Raw genomic sequence first — 21,528 nt, forward strand, 5'->3', positions numbered from 1 at the left:
GTGGGTAATGCATAATTATTCAAATTATGAAATTCTTTCATCAATGTAGGGCAATTTGTTAATCAGTTGCAGTAAAAACAACTTGACAAAAGAAATTCATAATTTGAATAATTACGCAGTAACTGCTGCAAACTACATGGATTTGAACCAGCACAAGCTGTTGGATGGAATCTTGGTGGTCTAGTGGATAAGATGCCTGTCCAGAGATCAGGAGGTCGTAGGTTCAAATCCTGCCTAAGTATAAATGTATGCCCATGATTTCTTTTGTTATTGCTGCTACTTAAACACTAATCAATTCAATGATTATTTATGTCGATGTAGGCCAATTTGTTAATCAGTTGCAATAAGAGCAGCTCAACGGAAGAATTTCATAATGTGAAAAATTGTCAGATTTACTAAATATTTGATGGGTCAGAGTTATTTGACCATGGCAAAGAAGAGACAATTTAGCACTGATTGAATATGAATGGTCCATCTCTAAAGGTTACTTCAGATATTATAATGCCTTTCTCTTTTTTTTTTTGTATGTGTATTGTTTTATTCACAGGCTGGACTCACCACAGCATTTAATGGTGTCATTAACATCAAGAAACTTCATTATGACAGTCTCCAGGTATTTAGCCAGCTGGAAGGAGAAACGGGACAGGTGAGAGGAAGGGGTATTGTTCTGTACCCTATTTGTCTAATGGTCCATTCCAATTCATGTGAATTTGTTTGTTTGTTTTTTTCTCAGATGGTGCGACAATGAGCTAGCTTTCTATCTTGCATGATATGAATATGCTCTGTTATTCTTATTGTGACTTAAACTGGAGCATATATTACAAAACTGAAATTTTGAATTCCTTGGAAAAGGAAGAAATGCACACATGGACCCTGTTAACAGTGTGGGGCTGGGCCGAGCTGCGGCCGAGCCCAGCCTCAATTGCAGGGCCGAGCCTCGCAATTTTGTCTGTTTACACTGCTGGGCTCGGCCGCGCTTTTAATTCAAACCTTTCTATGTTTTGTCGTAGTGGCGCTCTGCTTGTAAACAAACGCAATCTGGTATAGTCTGGTTTTCAGACCCTTTGCCAACTGGATTCCGTGGCGACGAAGTTGCTGTTCGGGCAAAGGCCTTTGCGGAAGGAAAAATCATTTGCAGGACAAAAACACCTTAAACTATACTAGTTTTTGACGTTGAGGGGGTTAATATCCTGAATAGCGAAATAGTACAAGCAGAGGGTTTGGAAGCCAGACTAAAATTGGCCGCGCATTTGGCCCAGTTTGCGTTTACACTGAATAAAGACCGGGCGCTCTGGAGACCACCTGCAGAGCGTGGCCAAGTGCTCGGCCAATTTTGGCCTTGCATTTGGCCTTTTGCACGTTTACACTGAAATGAAGGTGGGCTCAGCCGCGGCCTCGCCTCGTGCTGTAAACGGGGTCATGTATACTCCCTCACAAACATGTACTGTATACACCGAATATTGACATTTCATAGGCAGTATCAACAACACAAATGTAGAGATATGGGGATAGCTACACAAAGCATATTGTGGTGAAAATCTGTTCATCCATTGTTGAGTTCGTAGGAGATTAAGCTTATTTTATGTCCTGTGTGACCCCTTTGACCCTTGACCTCAAGACCCCCACATTCTGTTTGCAAAGTTTGGTGAAAATCCAACCATCTGTTCTTGAGTTATTGGGAGATTAAGCTTGTTCCATGTCATTTACAATGTATGTCCTTTATGACCCCTTTGACATTTGACCTTTGACCTCACAAGCCCCCCCCCCCCCTCCAAATAAGAGAAAAGAAAAATTAATTGATTGATTAATAATTCACTCTCATTTATGAGCACACCCTGCAAGTTTGATGAATATCCAATTATGGCCTATCTGTCTTGAGTTATTGATAGGTTAGGTCCCTAAGCTTATTTTATGTTATTTGTGATCCCACAACCTTTGACCTCATGACCAGAAATTAAGTTGTTTCTTCCTTACTTCATTATAAACACACTCTGTAAGTTTGGTATCTGATCATCTGTGAGTTATTGGGAGATTAAGCTTATGTCCTCTGTGACCCCATATGACTGTTAACCTCATGACCCCAAAATTCAATCTCTTTTTTCTTACCTCATTGTGAATACACCCAGCAAATTTTGTGTAAATTTTTATCATGCATTTGTGTAGGCTCCCTTCCTTGTATTTAGATAGACAAATGGATCAACAGACAAACAGGCACACAAACACACAGAACTGAAAACATACCGCCGCCTGTCATTCATGCATATATGCGCTCTTCTATTTAACAATGACAACATGCAGCACACACTTGCAGAAATTTGGGTGTAATCTTGGATGATAAATTGCTCATGGAAAATTTTGTCGCTCTGCTTCATTCGCACTTTACAAAATTGGGAAAATTCGAGAGTTCATTGAAGAACACACAGCAGAACAATTAGTTCATGCTTTTGTCATGTGCCACCTTGATTTTTGTAATGGATTGCTTTATGGACTACCGGTCAAACAGATACAGAGATTACAATCAATCCAAAACTCTGCTGCAGGAGTAGTATCCAAAATCAGGAAACATGAACAAATTTCACCAGTTTTAAGAAGCTTACACTGGCTTCCAGTGAAAAATCGGATTCAGTTTAAGATACTGTTATTAGCATTTGAATGTTTCCATATGTTTGCTCCACATTATCTAAGGGAGCTACTTCAAATCTACTCACCAAAGAGGAACCTTCGATCAAAAAGTAAAAATGTATTTGTTATTCCAACCGGAAGAATCAAATCTTACGGAGAACGACCATTTGTCTTTAATGCCCCTACCTTATGGAATAATTTACTTCAGAAAGACAAATCACTGATATAAATAGATTCAAGTCTGCCTTGAAAACACATTTGTGTACAGTGTAAGCATACATGAAGCTCGGTACCACCACTGTAATTGGAATTGTATGTTTTTATGCCTCCGCCATGAAGTGGTGCCGGAGGCATTATGTTTTCGGGTTGTCCGTCCGTCCGTCCGTCCGTCCTTCCGTCCGTCCGTCCGTCCGTCCGTCTTTCCGTCCGTCCGTAATGAATTTTGTGGACAAGGTAACCATCAAAACCTGTTGAGGTATCCTAATGAAACTTGGCATGTATGTGTATTAGGGGGTGAAGTTGTGCCTATCAACTTTTGGGTGCATGTGCTCAAGGTCAAAGGTCAAAAGGTCAAGGTCAAATACATAAAATTTCACTATTTCCACCATATCTATGCAATGCCTGAAGATATTTTCTTGAAACTTAGTGTGTACATGTATTACCCAATTTAGATTCTCTGGTGAAAGTTTGGGTCATGAGGTCAAAGGTCAAAGGTCAAAAGGTTGAGTAAAAGTATTAAAACTTCTTTTTTTTTTTCTCTGTAAATTGGAAAATTGTTCAAGGTATCTTCATGGAACATAGTATATACATGTACTGACTGGCAGTGATTATCTAGAGAATGTAGGGTTCATGGGGTCAAAGGTCAGGGGTCAAAGGTCAAGTGCAACACTTCAAAATTTTACTACTTCCCTCATGTTCATGCAATGCCAGCAGGATTATTATTTTTTTTTTAACACTTGGTGTATGCATGTGTAACCTAATAGAAATTCTCTGGAGAATTTTACTTTTTTTTTCTTTTTTTTTTGCCTCAAAGGTCAAAAGGTCAAAGATCAAGTGAAAGTGCTGAACTAACTTTTTCCTCCATATCTCGGAAGTGGCTCAATGTATCGTGAAACTTACTGCATATTTATGCATGTTCTACCTGAATGTGATTATCTTATGAATTTTAGGGTCAAAGGCCAGATGAACATGGTAACAATTTACTATTCAGTACAGAAATTGCACTTTTTCTCCATACCGGTACCATGAAAATTACTGAATGCATAAATGTATGAATGGGTCAAAATCAAGTTAAAGTCCTTAAATCCCCAAATACATGCTCTCCTATTCATCCAATTAAACCAAGGTCAAGGAAGGTGAACATTCAACACATTTGTGACAAACTTGTCATTTCAATATTTTGCCAGTTTTGTGAAAATGTAATCACACATTGTCCACATGTACTATCTAGACCTATTAGGAGAATCATGCATTATGGCGGAGGCATACCAGTCGCCATAGCGACATTTCTAGTTGTATAATCTTTCCTTCTTTTCTTTTTTTTTGAGCGCATAGGGACATTATCACTTTGTGTTATGCGCTATATAAGTACTGTCAATTATTATATAAGACAAATTCAACACAATATGAAATGCAAATTAATTTTCTAAAATGAACCTAAAGATGATCTCTATAATGTCTCTGTAGGCCTCCAAAGATAAAGAAAGACCCAAAAAAAAAGTAATGGAGGAAAATGAAGAATCTTCTGTCAAATCCATATTCAAAAGACATAAGAGAAGAAGCAATAGTAACAAAATGGTAGAAAATTTGAAATGATAATATTTGGTTCTTCAATTTGTATCATGAATTCTTAAATTCCTAAATTAAAAGAATGGAATAAAGAAATTATGTCCATTTTATCACCTTTGCGGCTTACTCCCTATGTCATTTAAAGTTTGAGTTGACAGAAAATGTTCCCCCTTCAGATTCCTTGCTATGTTTTTGTTTGAGGATATAAAAAATACAAAGGAACAAAAACTTATTACCCACGCCGATGAAAATCGGCAGGGGGTTATGTAAAGGGTTCCGTATGTTTGTTTGTTTGTTTGTTTGTTTGTTTTTTTTTTGTTTTTTTTTGTTTGTTTGTTTGTTTGTTTGTTTGTATGTTTGTTTGTTTGTTTGTTTGTTTGTGTACAAGATAACAAGAGAACGGGTAAACGGATTTGCACGAAATGTTCAGGGAATGTTTGGATAATGACAGGAAAGAATCGATTAGATTTTGGTGATAATCGGTTGACCCTTGCAAATTCTGTGTGACCTTGAAGTTTTGACCCCATGGTATAGTGACCATTCCGAAAATTTCCTGTTTCTCACTTTGCGATTTTCCGCTACCATACGAAGACATAAACTCCCCAACGATCCGACTTCGCTGCTCAAATGTTCGTAAGAATTCCGAAATTTACGTTTAGGCCTATTTGAGGGACTATGTCCTTCTAGATTTATGAAAGTTCGTTCTCCGTCATCACAAACTGGCCCGTATTTTGATGATTTTTCAAATTAACATTGATTGTTTTTTTCGTTGGAGGAGCATTTTGCTCGGTCGCAGTCACACTGCACGATATGCGTGCTCAATGTCAATGCGTGTGCAAGGCCGCTGAAAATGCATCGCGCTCTACACTGTTGGTGCAAAATTGCACCGGGGACGTTGCGGCGCTCGTTGGTGGCCGAATACTGGTGCAGTAGACATTTGCATTCAACCCTTGCATTGAATAATTCCCGTAGACACTAATCATAGGGGTAATTGCCTAGGGGGTACGTAAATTTTGTTTTTCTTTTTTGCTTTTGTGGATACCATCAAAGATCGTACACTCATACGACCTTTGATATTTGATGATTTTTCAAATTAACATTGATTGTTTTTTTCGTTGGAGGAGCATTTTGCTCGGTCGCAGTCACACTGCACGATAAGCGTGCTCAATGTCAATGCGTGTGCAAGGCCGCTGAAAATGCATCGCGCTCTACACTGTTGGTGCAAAATTGCACCGGGGACGTTGCGGCGCTCGTTGGTGGCCGAATACTGGTGCAGTAGACATTTGCATTCAACCCTTGCATTGAATAATTCCCGTAGACACTAATCATAGGGGTAATTGCCTAGGGGGTACGTAAATTTTGTTTTTCTTTTTTGCTTTTGTGGATACCATCAAAGATCGTACACTCATACGACCTTTGATATTTGATGATTTTTCAAATTAACATTGATTGTTTTTTTCGTTGGAGGAGCATTTTGCTCGGTCGCAGTCACACTGCACGATATGCGTGCTCAATGTCAATGCGTGTGCAAGGCCGCTGAAAATGCATCGCGCTCTACACTGTTGGTGCAAAATTGCACCGGGGACGTTGCGGCGCTCGTTGGTGGCCGAATACTGGTGCAGTAGACATTTGCATTCAACCCTTGCATTGAATAATTCCCGTAGACACTAATCATAGGGGTAATTGCCTAGGGGGTACGTAAATTTTGTTTTTCTTTTTTGCTTTTGTGGATACCATCAAAGATCGTACACTCATACGACCTTTGATATCATCACACTCTCGGCTTGCTATAATCAAAATATCCCGCAAGAAAACGGCGTATTTCTCGATTTTTAGCGCTTTTTCCGCGACCCGTCGCGTAGACAATACTCTTAAAACTGGACTTAATTCGCGCGCGCTTGGAAAAGTTCCGATTCTGCACTTTTGACGGTGGAATTTGGGATTTTCGATGGATTTTTGGAGGAGACTTAAGGACTTTCCTGTACGTGAATGAGTGTTAATACCGTATGTGTAATTATGTGATTTGCGTGTGATGTGACTGTAGAACCAAAGATCGTACACTTCAGTGTACGATCTTTGGTAGAACTCACTGGCTGGTGATAAAGCACACTGGCAATTAAGTGGCCGAATTCTGGTAGATGACCGAATGCACATTATGTTTACCCCGACTTTGTACTTAGGCGTGGGTCTGCCGCCTTTGACGGCCCCTCTCTAGTTTTTGCTATTACATTCATGTCTCTCATTGCATTAAATTGGTTGTTTGTTGTCATTGCTATCTTGAAGGGCATTTGCAAATGAATGACAATATGTCAATTTTTGCAGCTTTTACTTTTGTGCCTTGGAGGACAAAAACAAATGTGTTCACTAATGTGTGAAGACTCTCTGTGTATAAACCATCCAGGTTGATCACCAATGAAATAATCTTTAATGTGGTATATGACGCAATGATTTTTATAGAAATCTTCTATGAGAAATATGAACTGGGAAAAGTATTTACTTTCTTTTTTGCTGAGTGTATGTACAACTACATATGAATAGTTGCAGGTGTTGTGAGGGATTTTTAGCTCACCTGAGCCAAAGGCTCAAGTGAGCTATTGCGATCGCCCTTCGTCCGGCGTCCGTCGTGCGTCGTGCGTCGTGCGTCGTGCGTCGTGCGTCGTCCGTCGTGCGTCGTGCGTAAACTTTTTACATTTTCATCTTCTTCTTGAAAACCCCATGACCGATTTTCATCAAACTTGGCAGGTAGCATCCCTAGGGGGTTAGGAACTCAATTTGTTAAAATGGGCACCATGCCCCACCCAGGGGGCCCCCAGGGGGGCCCAAACCCCCCAAAATTAAGGAATCTGTAAAAATCTTCTTCTCTAGAACCAGAAGTGATAGAGCTAAGTTAATACTATGAGTTAGTACATTGATGACTGTAGTTTCAAGTTTGTTCATGGCAGAATCAGGGGTGCCTCCCTTGGGACCCAGGGGAGGGGGGTGGGGAAGGGTTCTAATGGGGCCTAAATTGTACATTTTCATCTTCTTCTTGAGAACTCCATGACCCATTTTCACCAAACTTGGCAGGTAGCATCCCTAGGGGGTTAGGAACTCCATTTGTTAAAATGGGCACCATGACCCACCCAGGGGGCCCCCAGGGGGCCCAAACCCCCCAAAATTAAGGAATCCGCAAAAATCTTCTTCTCTAGAACCAGAAGTGATAGAGCTAGGTTAATATTATGAGTTAGCACATTGATGACTGTAGTTTCAAGTTTGTTCATGGCAGAATCAGGGGTGCCCCCCTTGGGACCCAGGGGGGGGGGGGGGGGGGGGGGGGGGGGTGACGAGGGGTCCTAATGGGGCCTAAATTGTACATTTTTATCTTCTTCTTGAGAACCCCATGACCCATTTTCACCAAACTTGGCAGGTAGCATCCCTAGGGGGTTAGGATCTCAATTTGTTAAAATGGGCACCATGCCCCGCCCAGGGGGCCCCCAGGGGGCCCAAACCCCCCAAATGAAGGAATCTTTAAGAATCTTCTCTAGAATCAGAAGTTATAGAGCTGAGATAATACTATGAGTGAGTACATTAATGACTGTAGTTTCAAGTTTGTTCATAGGAGATCCAGGGGTGCCCCTCTTGGGGGTAGGGGGGGGGGGTGGTTGGAAGGGTCCAAATGGGGGCCTGAATTGTACATTTTCATCTTCTTCCTGAAAACCTCATGATGGATTTTTGTCAAACTTGGCAGGTAGCATCCCTAGGTGGTCAGGATCTCAATTTATCAAACTGGGCACCATGCCCCACCCAGAGGGCCCCAGGGGGCCCCAATTCCCCCAAATTAAGGAATCTTGAAAAAATTGGGCCCTTATTGTACATTTTCATCTTCCACTTGAGAATGCCTCGTCAAATTTTGGTAGAGCTGTGAATAATTTAGATTAGTGACTGCGTAAAAGGTGAACTTGCGATACTCAGGTGAGCGCTAGACCCGCGGGTCTCTTGTTAAAAATTAGAATATGTTTGGTATAACACATTATTTGTATAATTTTCCTCCTCTTGTTGTGTTTTGAATGTGGTGAGAGCAGGCAGTTGGGTTCCACACTCCCGGCAGCATTCGGATTCTCGAGACACCTACACGAATGGATGAGGCACAATACCAGCTGACCAGACAGCACTGGAACCAAGCCTACATGGCACTGCTTACTCCAGAAGAAGTCCTGGAGAAATGCCCCATCATCAACATTGACAAAGTGAGTAGCAGCTCCCGCTTTTTGAACCTTAACTTATCATTTTCCCAAACCTGCTTTATTTTTTGTGGATTGGTGTGATATTATTATTTGTAGTAAGTGCTTTAGGAGGTGGGGAAACACATTCCATTTCTTTTTGCTGTTTATGCATAATTTTTGTTGCTGAGAAGAATTAAACCAAAAAAAAAACCTTTTGAATTTGTAACTAATACTTTGACCTATTTCGATCCAAAGTTTGGAAATCATTTTAAAGATTTACAGTTTGATCATTCCGTGAGTGGCATCATATACGATGATCCCGCAGCATCTCCCTATCTCATAACAAAAAATGTGTAATGTTACTTTATAGGTTTGATCAATTGGACATTTTATATAAGTGCCAACACACACACACAAACAGACACACACACAAACATTTATATGATTATATATTATACTATATACCGGTATACGTGTACTGTTAAACGAGGAATGTTCACATGCATTTTAATTTCGCGAGAAACAAAATTCGCGAAATTAAAATGCACGCAAAAGTTCTTTTGTACACTATATGCATTGAGTGTTAGAGGCAACTCGCGAAAATTTCATGCCGCAAAAAAGGCTGTCGACTCCAATTCGCGAAAATATCATGTTTTACAGTAATTTCTTAATGCCTATTTTGGCACTAAACTCACTCCTAAGAAAGAGGCAGGCATGTTTGTTTGTTTGTTTTTTCACATGTGATATCTATTGGTAGTAACACTTAGGTATATGCCATATTGCTCCTGCTGTCCTCGTGGATTGCTTGCGTGTGGATAGGTTGTGTTGCACCTCGTGTTTGCGAGTTTTGGTTACATCCCTTTGTATGCTTCTTGATGTTGATTCAAGCTGCTTCTTGGCTGCATTTTTAACTACATTGGCTTATGAAGGACCTGGCTGCGCCATTTCCCCACTGGGCTGTGGCTGATATTCACCATCATCAGTTCCCTGCAGGTTCTGGCTGGCCTGGGGACTTGGTGCAGGCTGATAATCGTATTAGGTTAAAGGGATGGTATACTATTGGTGGAGTTGAGGATTGGGCTTTTAACTTTTTGCGAGATACCAAGAAACTACTTATAATATGAAATAGTACAGAGCATACCATTCAAAGAGGAATTCAAAGTATCTTTGATAAAAATCAGTTTTAAACTATCGGAGACATCAAAAAACAATCTAAAATAAAGCCATCGTAATAAAAGGTGGGTCCCACCTTTTATTTGTATCGCTCTGTTTTGGGTGTCTCAGCCATTTCAGAACCAGTTTTGATCAAATAAACTTTGAATCCCTCTTGGAATTACAGGCTCTTTCATATTTCATGTGAGGTTTCTCACTACTATATTTCACCAAAAGATGTTAAAAACCTAAAGTTAGGTCTCAACCAAAACTATACGATCCTTTACCTCATAGGCTGCAGGAATTTCCTGTTCCTCCCCCAGATCTGCCCGATGTCTGTCACAACCATCAATGTACAGGTCGTTGGCCCTACCTTCTGCCTGCATACTCAATTGGTCCGGTCTTACTTTCTCGAAGGACTTATGGGGTTAGGGTTGTATGAGGTTATAGGTTTAGTTTGATGTGAGGACTAGGATTAGGGTTATGGTTATGTTTTTTGGGTAGATTTTATGTTCGGCTTAGATGCAGATATTTCATTAGAGCAATTGTCGCTGGAGCAAATGTCATGGAACCATTGTTCATAATCATGTAGATCTTTATACTATAGCGGATTGAATCCCAGCATGTGGAGTTTAAAACTGAGAAAGTCAAAGAAGATTTTTTCCCCCTCTTCATCCTCATTCAAGTTTATTCAAATAAAAGAACACTGATATACTGTAACTGTAGTTTTTGTGTTTTTTTTTTCCCCACCAGGTTTAACCTGAGAAGTTGACCAAACAATAAAGCTTGTGTTGACACCCACCTCTTACCTGAATTTTTTGCTCAGGTCCTTTATGCAACAGGGCCCTAGTCTCTCTCTAATCCAGATTCTTGTTTCAGCAGAGACATCCACATAGCGATCAATGATATGTATGTGGATGATGTGATTTATATTCATTGATGTTAATCCATTCATTGCATTGCCCATGAAAAGGGCTGTAAGTCCCATTTCCAGCCTACTGTAAATGTGGATATTTTCGTGTGACTCATTTTTCACGCTTGGCCGGGTAACAAGAGTTTCATGTGTTTTAATTCCATGGAATCAAGACATCACGAACAGGAACATATGGCAAGCAAAAATATTTGCTTGCTTTTATTTCTGTGCTAGTTTCTGGTTGCGCAAAATGTGCGGAACTTTCAACACCGTGAAAATGTTCACTTTTACAGTATATCTTTCGAGACAAAAGTGGTATTTGATTGATGTCTATGATCTTAGGACAATTTTCCTGCTCTGTGTCATTATGTTTGCATATATTAGCATGTATTCTCCTTTTACAGACATATGAAGGTGCCTCCATCAAAGAGCCTTATATTGGACTTGGGTGGGTGAAGCTTTGGTTGACAATTATTTTTCATCTCACAGAATTGCTGGAACAACAGGGTGTTACATACATTGCACCTGTGTCAATGTGGCATTCCATACTTTAACTGTTATTCATCAACCTCATTTTGGATGACACATGTGCCCTTGGCATAGCAGAGCTGCAGCAACTTTCACTAGCGATCTTTTGGTAAATTGCCGTCTACTTCCCACCTCTAGGTGCTTGGAGGACTCCATACCATTGACGAGGGTCACATTGACCCATACTCTTTGACCCAAGCATTTGCCATCGGAGCCCGCAAGTATGGAGCAGACATCTACATGCCTGCAGATGTGACGGGGTTGGAGCAGCGTGCTGACGGGACGTGGAATGTGACCACCAAACAGGGAACCATTCATGCACAGAGGGTCGTCAATGCTGCAGGTTAATTTTAGAATACCCCCTCTAGAATGTCAGTGTATATAAAGTAAAATCTTGTGTAAGCATACAATTCTCATGGTATGGATCCTAGGTCTATGTCACTTCCGATATGGCTGAAGTGAAAACAAACAGCTCACCTTATATGTGCAGAGGTTGAAGTTGCTGTGAATGCAGTGCATGAGTGTACGAAATCTGCAGTACGGTGTCAGGGGAAGAATCCTCAATCCACCATTCTTTACTCTGTAATTTGTCAGTAACATTTCTTGTGGCTATCAGAAATATTAAGATGGACCATATCTGACAGTTTCATGGAATTTCAAAGCCAATTATGGAAGAAAAGTAGATAATTTCGTTTAAAACAAAAAGCCGATCGTGGGTTTATTTTCACTCCAGCCACTACTAAATACCTGGATGTCCGAAAATTAGAATTATTTTGAATGGCACACTTTTTATCACATTAACAAATGCCAGAAATCAAGATTGAAAACAAGGAAGTCTGGTGGCTGCAAATACCCAATTAATGTCAACTTTTTTCTTTTTTTTTTCAACAAATCTGTTGTGAATGCTCCTACTCTTTATCACGTTGCGTCTTTTTCCCAAGGATTTTGGGCCAAGGAGGTTGCACAGATGGCAGGCCTAGAAATACCAGTGATTTCAGTCCACCATCAATACATGGTGACTTCCACCATCCCAGAGGTGGCCGCCCTGAAGCAGGAGATTCCTGTCATGCGTGACTTGGAGGGGTCATACTACATGCGCATGGAACGTGATGGGCTGCTGTGTGGACCCTACGAGAAGGCACACAAGATGGTCATGCAAGATGACTGGGCGGTCAACGGTGTCCCTCCAGGTTAGTGCCCCATTCTTTGGAGAGGCGTGCTTTATTTGCTCAGATTTTGTGGCACATTTGCCTGGGATGAGCTGGGGGGGGGGGGGGGGGGGGGCTTGTTTCGCTAAGCTCTAAAATCAATCCTAAGTTCAAGTCAACTGATCTTAAGAACTCTTTTGGGATCGGTCAGTCCTTGGAAGCAAAGAACTTTTTCACTATTTGAAGCCATTTCGGAACAATATCTTGTGCCCATCTTGTCACATTCTAGAATACATCTTGGATGTCTATGTTTCCTTCCCAACCAGATCTGATCTGAATCTGTCCAAATTGTGGGACCATTATTTGGCTCGATATAGTTCCCATGTTAGTGAAACAGGGCCCAGCATTCTTTAGCTTTTCTCAAATTTTGCCCACGCATGTATGGTAAAGATGCATTTACAGTTGAGATTAGCCATCTTGAATCAGCTTCACATGGAAACTGCCTCCCATGATGTAGGACGTGACCACAAAAGGCACACCACCTTTGATTAAGACAGGACAAGTCTATTTGTAATGACAACAGTCTCATACTAGTTTCTGACCAGGCCAGTTTATCAGCTCCTGAGGCGGTGCTCTACTGAAGCTCAATGTCAACATGGTGTAAGTCGATCAGCATGGCTTTGAAGTATGAAGAAGGAGAGAATTATAGTTAGTTGATAATAGATAGCAGCAGGCTTTGTGTCATTAACATCAAAACACCCTGCTCCCCCTCCCCCTCCCCCACCAACCTTTCTACAATTTCTTCCTCTGCCTTTCAACAACCATGCCACTTACTTGCACATTCACATTTTTCTACAGTTTTCCCTCGGTTTCTGATACATTTTGAAACCACATCTACAGGGGTTTGGACGTAGTGTAAAAGTGGAAATTTTGGCAAGAGAAATTTTTCATGCTTTACTGAATTTTGTGTGTTTTTAATTCTGCAGAATAAAATGATAAAGTACTGTTGAATGAAACCAACAACAAATTTGAGTTTCTTTGTATTCGCACTTGTTTTGTGTCGCACAAAATGTACAAGAATGTCCACTTTTACAGTATATATACAAGAGGTAAATGACAATAACGTATCTTTGCACATCCAAGTGTGGATGTGACAATGCAATTGCTTGTGTTTTTCAATCGGTAAAGTTTTTTTTTTTCAAAAGCCATTATTGTTTTCAGCAATGTTTAAGCCATTTTGCAAATTGCTTTATGAAACAAAATTAAACATAGGCTATGGAAAATAAAGAAAAATAAGTTGTAGAGAAATACAAAGACTTTGAAAGACTAAAAATGATAAACTCTTAATCTGAAAAGGAAAAAAAATGTATTGGGATGACAAAAAGAGTATTTATATTTGTCAAATTCTATTTGTCTTGGAACAGAATTTTCCAAGCCATTTCCTTCATCAGAATATTAAAAAGAATAGAAATACATCAAGGTAGTTATCTCAAAATATGTATCCAGGAGATTACATGTAACAGAATTGATGAGTTAGAAATAAAGGAAATACATAAAAAAAACACCATCCTTTCTCATATGTAAATGCAATCAATTACAAAGTTTCATACACATAGAGAAAATGTGTGCCGTATCCAAAAGTTGGAAGGGTGGGGGGGGGGGGGGGGGGGGGAGAGGTGGTTAAGCCTTAGAAAACATTTCCAGTATGTCTATGAATATGGGGCTACTCTACCGTCTTAAATAACATAGCACAAGGAAGCAAGTACAGTTGAACCTCTATTATCCAGCCTCCCTTTATCCGGATCTCTCTATTATCCGGACGAAATCTCGCCGTGATTTTTTTTAATGATTACGGGAAGAAAGGGGGATTCCCAACTCCTTGAGAACTCCTACCCACACACACATGAATTACATATTACTTCCAATATGATTAACATACATTGCATCAAATTTCCTTCCAAATTGCTTACCTTCAGACCTTTCAACATCCCGAAACATCCCCAAATGTAACAATGAAAAGGTTGCAGTATACACATTACTACATGTGGTACTACAATGGGCTACATCAGTACATGTGTATTGTATATGTACATGTATAAAGCATTGAGTCTCCCGTATCCGGCCAAATCCCTTATCCGGATGAGCCCTGGTCCCGACTTGTCCGGATACGAGAGGTTCAACTGTAACAGTATTAAAGTTACACAGGTTGGATTTGGTGTGTTTTACTTTTCAAAGATACTCAGGTTGGATTTTGTTTGTTTTACATGGAAAAGTGCACATTGCTTTGACTTTTTCATTCGTACTGACATATGTTCAGGGTAATATTATTACTCATCCTTTTTGGAAAAGCTAAGTCATGTGCTTTTTCTTAATGCTAGAAAATGAAAATCTGTTGAATTCTTTATGTAGTTCTATAAATCATTGCCCTTCAGTGACATCACAAGCTGTTGTAGTCTTCTCATCCAGCAATGGCAGCACCAAAAATGTTAAGATTTGTGTTTGAACAGATTGTCTGATTTTCTTCAGACTTTACAGAAAAGTTCTACTAATATTGCTGCATTCACTCAATCCCTCTATATATCTGGGTGTTATTACCCTTTAACCAAAGGTAGGGTGTGTGTATGTTTTCAAAGTTTTCTTATCATTCTAATTTCCACTTAACTGTACTGTTATCAAATTTAAGCAGTCTTTGTCTTCATGTGTAACAGCCCACTGTACTTTGTTTAATCTCTCTTATCTGTTCGGGCCTGCCTTTAATAAAGGGCAGGCTCATCAAGGGTCATTCTTTTCTGGAGCATATAACAACTATGCTCGTGACTTTGGTCGATTTACAGTTCAGCACAATACAAATATTCAAGTGGCAAGGTGCTGCATTAACACAACACAATGGAAGAAGAGCAAAGTAAAGGAAGAATTAAGGCAGTGAGGGACCCTGGATGAATAAACATTTCCTTCCTTTGTAATAAGTTTGGTGTGAAGATCAGAGCTGGGTCGATGTACAGCGTGGCTGCTGCTTGAAGGCTCTTGGAGGAAGGCAAGCAAAGGTCCTTTTGATAGTTTGCTCTCCAAATAGTTTGGCATAATTGAAATGCGAGATGTTAACCCATTGAGGACGAGCTGATTTTGCTGTAAGACATGTTTCCCGTAGACACCTGCCTGACAGGAATAGTCTTCAACGGGTTAATTCATGTGAAGCTTATGACTGATCATCATCCTTTTTTTTTCATAACCTTTTGTCATATTATTGCAGTAATTTACTTTTTTGGGAGTGCTCCAATTGTACATTGTACATGATGGTACGTTAAAAGAAGATCATTATCTTAATGCCAGTATTATACTTTCATTGCTAGTGTCATTATCTTTATTATCATCATAGTCATCATCATAATTATCATTGACATTCTCCTCATGACATAAAGAATATCCAGTATTTCTGAGAAACAAAATTGTCAAAGAACTCTTTTTGGTCACCAGTTGGTAAATAAGATTATGAAATTGTTGGAATTTGTGAAGCTCTCTGGTGAAGGAGCATTGGAAAGCAAACTCTCAAGAAATAAAGAAAAACACAAAAGAGTTTGTATGATGCTTTTGAGATGTCAGTCTGTCATCAATGTGCCCAAGATTTTGTTACCATGCGTTGACAGAAAAGCATTTATTTGGTGATTTATGACATATCATGATGCAGGTCCAGGTGTCCTGCATGGTGTGGATGAACTGATGAGAATTTGGGAAAAATTACTGAAGATCAGAGGTCGCTAAAATATGGACAAAAATGCAATTTTCCCCACCATAACTTCAGCAAAGAAGTTTCAATATGATGTGTTGGGAAGTATGAATAGACATAGCCATTAGTTGACATGACATGACAGTGGTGAAGTATCAAAGAGTAAGGTTAAAGGTTATTGTATGTCCCAAACCTCCCAAGTAAGGAAATATTCAAAAATATTTTCTAGAATCAGAAGTGATAGAGCTTTTTAATAGTGGTCTTTTTTTTTTTTAAACTGCATAGTCAGCAAACTTTCTAAGTACAGTGTACTTGGCAGGTATTTTTACATGTGTGAAGGAATATGCAAATGACACCAAGTCCCCAGTTCTCAAAGCTGTCCCCTGTCCCCAAGTTTGCAATGTTCTCAGGTACATTGTATAAAGAGTCTGCAGGAATGTGTGGAAGGTGAACTTGCGATACTCGGGTAAGCACGGGACCCTATGGTTTCTTCTGTTTCTGTGTTTGTAGGGAAATCTTTCGGAAAGTCCAGATGATTTTCATGGTTTCACATCATCATCAGCACTATGTTATGATTTGAGGAATGAATTTTGGTCCTTGAGTAGAGAAACCAATCCTCCTGAAAAATCCTTAACTAATTATGCAGAACAAGGATGATGGCATAGGAGGCTTGCAAATCTAGAAAATGTTTCAATGTAATTCCATTACAGTACTGCTTGCGTTACAAGTGCACCTGAATGTGTAGAATTTATGCATTCTTTTTCTTCTGTTGTTCTGCTTCCTTAAAAGCCACAACTCATTCATTCTTGTGGTGAAGCTCAGCTGTTATGCCATCTTTGTTCCTTAGGCGTTTTCACATCAGCCCGATAAAAATCCAAGCTCGAGATATTTTTCGCGATTGCGAATTACAGAGCGCTATTTCATTTCTTATTCACATCAGCCCTAAGAGAATTAGCCCAGATTTTTTTCGAGCTAATTCGACAGCTGGGTATGTGCAAACAGCATCAGTAATGTGTGTGCCCTCTCAAAAATTCCTCATGATTTGTGTGCAGTTTGCCTCGATCGATCGGGTCACACACGCTAGGCATGACGGGATGCATCGTGCTAATTTCTTGAGTCTTCACATTATCAAATAGTGCGCTACTATCCCGCTATTTCAGAAATTTCCCGAGTTGGACTCAAGAAATTTTCTCGATCAGAACGATACAATTAGTGCGCTAATTGGTGTTCACATTATCAAATAGCACGCTATTTCGTGATTGGGTTAATTTCCCAAGTCAGAAAATAGCGTGCTATTTCGAAACATCGGGCTGATGTGAAAAAGCCTATTGTGAATCGTTACACATTTTTTAAAAACATACCTACTTCTCATTCCAATCACTGTAAAGTCTCAAACTCTTTACCCAGTTTAACCAATTTTTCAATCAGTTGTTCAAATGTAAAAGTCTGAGAATCATCTGGTCTCTTTGAATCTTTTGTCTCTCTGTCTGCATAGGGGATTGATGAAAATAGTCTTTGAAAGGTGAAGAAAGGATGGATTTGATTTTGTAGTCATGCCCAGCACGACAAATCAAACTAGATCTGTCACCCTTTGGACAAGATACATATATGGTATAAGTTTGAAATTGATAGTCAAGGAATGTTTGAGGTAACCTTTGTACAAGATTTGAGGAGAAATAAAGAATAGAAAAGAAGAAAAAAGTATTTGTACAGATACAGAAAGTGATCCGAAAGCAGGGGCGGATCCAGGAATTTCGTAAAGGGAGGGGCAAACAATATTTCTGGTGCTACTTCCGGGTTTCATCTAATTTTTTTTTCTTTTTATTTCTTTTGCTTTAACAACAAATAAAGAGGGGACACGCACCCGATGCACCCCCCTCTGGATCCGCCACTGGAAAGGATACTTGGATCACCTAGTAACTTGTGTTTCTGCTAGCAGTGCATAGGGTTAGAGGTACATCAATTTTATCTGCCAGCACACGACTTCCCGAAAATGACTACATGTACCTAGGAAAGAATAAGGTCATTGCACTTTCATCTTCACTGCAAGACAATTCACTGGTACTTCCTGTAAAAGAACTCAAAAAACAAACACATAACCCTTTTATCTTAAAGGTACTGCTTTCAACAATAGTTTAGTCATTGAAAGGGTATAATCAAATAATGTTAAAGCTCTGATTATTTTTTTTTTCGAATCATTTTATATTTTGTGTATTTTGTTTTTCCATCTTCATCTTTCCAGAGAAATGTGTAAAATCATGACTGTGTTGTAAAACATGCACACAGATAAACACAGATGACACCATGCGTGTAGTGGCAGCAAGATATGAACATGTCATTCATTGTTAGTGAAGGTGACATAAATGTGCAGCGTAGCTCCTACACTGTACCTTGAACACTCAATGCTGGCATGTAACACTGATCATTGCAGCTGTAACCAGAGTTAAATAAAGGTAGTTCAAACATATTTTCTGGATATCATTTTCATAACTGCAACTTTATTGCTGCTGTAAAGCAATCTGTCATTGTGCAGGCATTACTGTTTAGCGGGCCGCTTTAGATTGTGCAAACAACAGTGAACAGTGACATACTTCATGCAGAAAATTAGACTTTGAGGTTGACTTCTTTGCCCAACGCCTACTGTATGTGAATCAATGAGTTGATAAAATATCTTTTTTTTTTTTATGTCAGCTGAAAAACTGACTGGAGGTTAAGTATGGTTATCATGGATATCATGGGTTGTATAGGCTCCAGACTTTGACCAGGAGTGTATAGGATGTATTCTTTGTTTGTTTAATCTTACAAGTGAATATACAGAACACTACAAGGTGTGCACGCTGGCTCAAAGTGATCTGTAAATATTATTTGTTGCCTGTCAAGGTCTCATTATTTGTCGTGTCAGCAGTTTTAAACAAGCCTCCCCCTTAATGTGCTGATTCAGCAAAATGGAAGGAAACGTGAAGTGGTTGGGCCTAGTTTCTATTACCGGTAGTCTTTGCTCTGCAATTCCTGATACATGTAGCTCCTCCTCCCCCCCCCCCCCCCCCCAAAAAAAAGGGGGGGGGGGGTTGGGAAGTTAGTGCAAAGCTTAGAACCACTGTCACAGGGATGAGACATGCAGTAGGGCAGAATATGATTACACGTATCTTATTATTTCCTGATACAGCTAGTTCATTTGTAATCTTGCAGCGCTCCTGTTCAATACTTTTATCACACAAGGTTGCTTTATTTTCAGGTTACAGCTAGCTAGTGTTGTGTGATCTAATTTGTTTGATCAGGTCCTCCCTATGCCAGCATTTACACAGTCCACTCTCCATGTATTGCTCACAGGTTAATTAAAGGAAAGCAATGCCCAATTGTAAATGTTGATTGAATGAAAACAGCAGTATTAGAAGAACACAAAAGTTTGGGGGAAATTGGAAAATTGATTCAAAAGTTATGAATTTCTAAAGCAGATCGGTACTGTCATTACTGGATAAGGAGACTATACCCTTCATGACCTTATTATGGACAATAATATAGAAAGTATACAAAGAAAATTCAACATCATTTCACTTTTCTTGTATAATGAAGACGCTCTTTACCTACCTCTTTTAAGAAGCAAGGGAAATTATATTACTCTTATCTAACATCCATGTCAGTTACATGATAAAGTAGTGTGCGCTTTCATGAAAATTGAATTTTTGTGGAATTCTCCTTATATCTGACTTTTATTGTTGTCTAATACGATATCATGAAATGAAGTAGTCCCCTTATCTAGAGATGGTGGTACCAAAACTTGTGAATCAATTATCTGACTTTCATCCAACTTTCACTGATGTGTTCTACTAATATTGCTGCTTTCATTCAATCTATATTAATCATATGGGCTTTGGTTTACTTGAAAAGCACATAGCATGATTTTATATTGGGCTATTGTATGTCAGGATCAGGGAGGTGTACAGCTTTTAGAAGGAGAAGAAACAAGAATCCCTACTTTTCGCCCATGGTCCCTTCTGCAGTGAAGTTAAGCACTTTATTGCAGGTGTTGGTGAATTGCTTTTTTAAAGAGTGCACTTTTTAACCATGTATTATTTCTCAATCACAACAAACCAAGTGAGTAGCAGTTTAATGTCCCCAGCCTTCAATATGTTTGACAGCAATTATTTCAGAGTGCAGAGAGCAGGATGCAAACAAAATCAGTGAAAAGTTGTACTTCTTTAAGTGTCAAATGTTGCTTTAAAATGCAGAAGTATGCATTAAGGCACTGTTTCATCCTAACGATTAATATCATTCAAGTGTTGAAAATTGTGCCCCCCAAAAAAAATGTACACACGATTGTTAAATGATAACTTTTCATGCAACACTTTATATTCCTTTTCTAAGTCCTAGGGCATTGATAAAAGACAATTCTAAGAAAATATCTGGAAGGATTTGTTCCATACCATATTGCCATCAAGTTCCATACAGGATTCAAACATTTCCTCTGAAAGATAGGGTGAATTGGTTAAAATCAAGAACTTCTTCATTGGTGTGTATAATCCAAACTATGGAAGAATGGCTTGGAGCATGAAAAATCAAAGCCAGCAGAATGCTGAAACATTCAATACTGCCATGTGATCTTACGTACATATTTATGCATAAAATTGCACAAATTTCAAAGAGAGTTTACTCCTGTACCAGAAATTGCGACCTAAATAAATTGTGACTATTAAATTGGCTATGTGAATGGGCTTAATGCCTCCCAACACCATGTATGTAATCTTAAACAAAGACACCTCAGAGTATCAAGAGAAATAGAAACTAAACCATGCCACTCGAGAGCACACTCCCATTTATGATCAAGGAAAATGGCTGGAATTTTTCGGGGTCAGAATATTAAGATACACTGGAAATCTATAGTATTCATTCCCCTTCCATCATAGAGTATACTTTCCAGTTTGATTATTGCAAATATGATGTATTATTTATTAGTTATTCTGGAGAAAGGTCTGAATTGCCAACTTCACCAACTTATGAAAGGCATCTAATTTTTAGGATTGCCAAGGGGACATGCAAACTGTAAACCAGATTACAATTGGGCATGATGCCATGTGGTAAAGCTCCTGAAGGTGAAATTGATCATTATTAAAAGCCAAATAGATGAACCAACATCATGAGCATCGTTAACATGTTCTGCATTTATTTGTTTGTTTTGTTGTTGTTGTTTTTTTAATAACTTATGCAAACAATTTGTATGACTAATAAAATGCAAGCTTGTGAATTCCCAGGCTTTGTTATCATCATGAATGATCCTTATCTGTGACTCATACAGGTAAGGGCATGAGTTCAAATAGAATGCAGGAAAATGTTATCAATGATCCACGTGTGCAAGGTTTCACATACAGATTGTAGTTTACGTTCAAGTGAATGAAATCTGCTTCAAACCAGTTCTGGGCAGTGTGGTCTCTAGATTATGCAGATGAACGCCAA

At 39.3% G+C, this 21,528-nt stretch overlaps 1 protein-coding gene across 1 annotated transcript in view; it reads left to right on the plus strand.

Moving 5' to 3' along the window:
• The window catches only part of LOC139723294 (dimethylglycine dehydrogenase, mitochondrial-like), a 56,069-nt gene that overhangs the window by 13,038 nt on the left and 21,503 nt on the right, over positions 1 to 21,528 (plus strand). Inside the window, exons 3-6 of the mRNA XM_071634553.1 lie at positions 548 to 646; positions 8,472 to 8,636; positions 11,344 to 11,548; positions 12,147 to 12,395. Of these exons, the coding sequence (XP_071490654.1) occupies positions 548 to 646; positions 8,472 to 8,636; positions 11,344 to 11,548; positions 12,147 to 12,395 (718 nt within the window). The remainder of the gene's footprint in view (positions 1 to 547; positions 647 to 8,471; positions 8,637 to 11,343; positions 11,549 to 12,146; positions 12,396 to 21,528) is intronic.

Source organism: Diadema antillarum, unplaced genomic scaffold, assembly GCF_040938485.1.
Source record: "Diadema antillarum isolate AM-2024a unplaced genomic scaffold, OU_Dant_1.0 scf00000185, whole genome shotgun sequence".
In the NCBI taxonomy this organism is placed as follows: Eukaryota; Metazoa; Echinodermata; class Echinoidea; order Diadematoida; family Diadematidae; genus Diadema; species Diadema antillarum.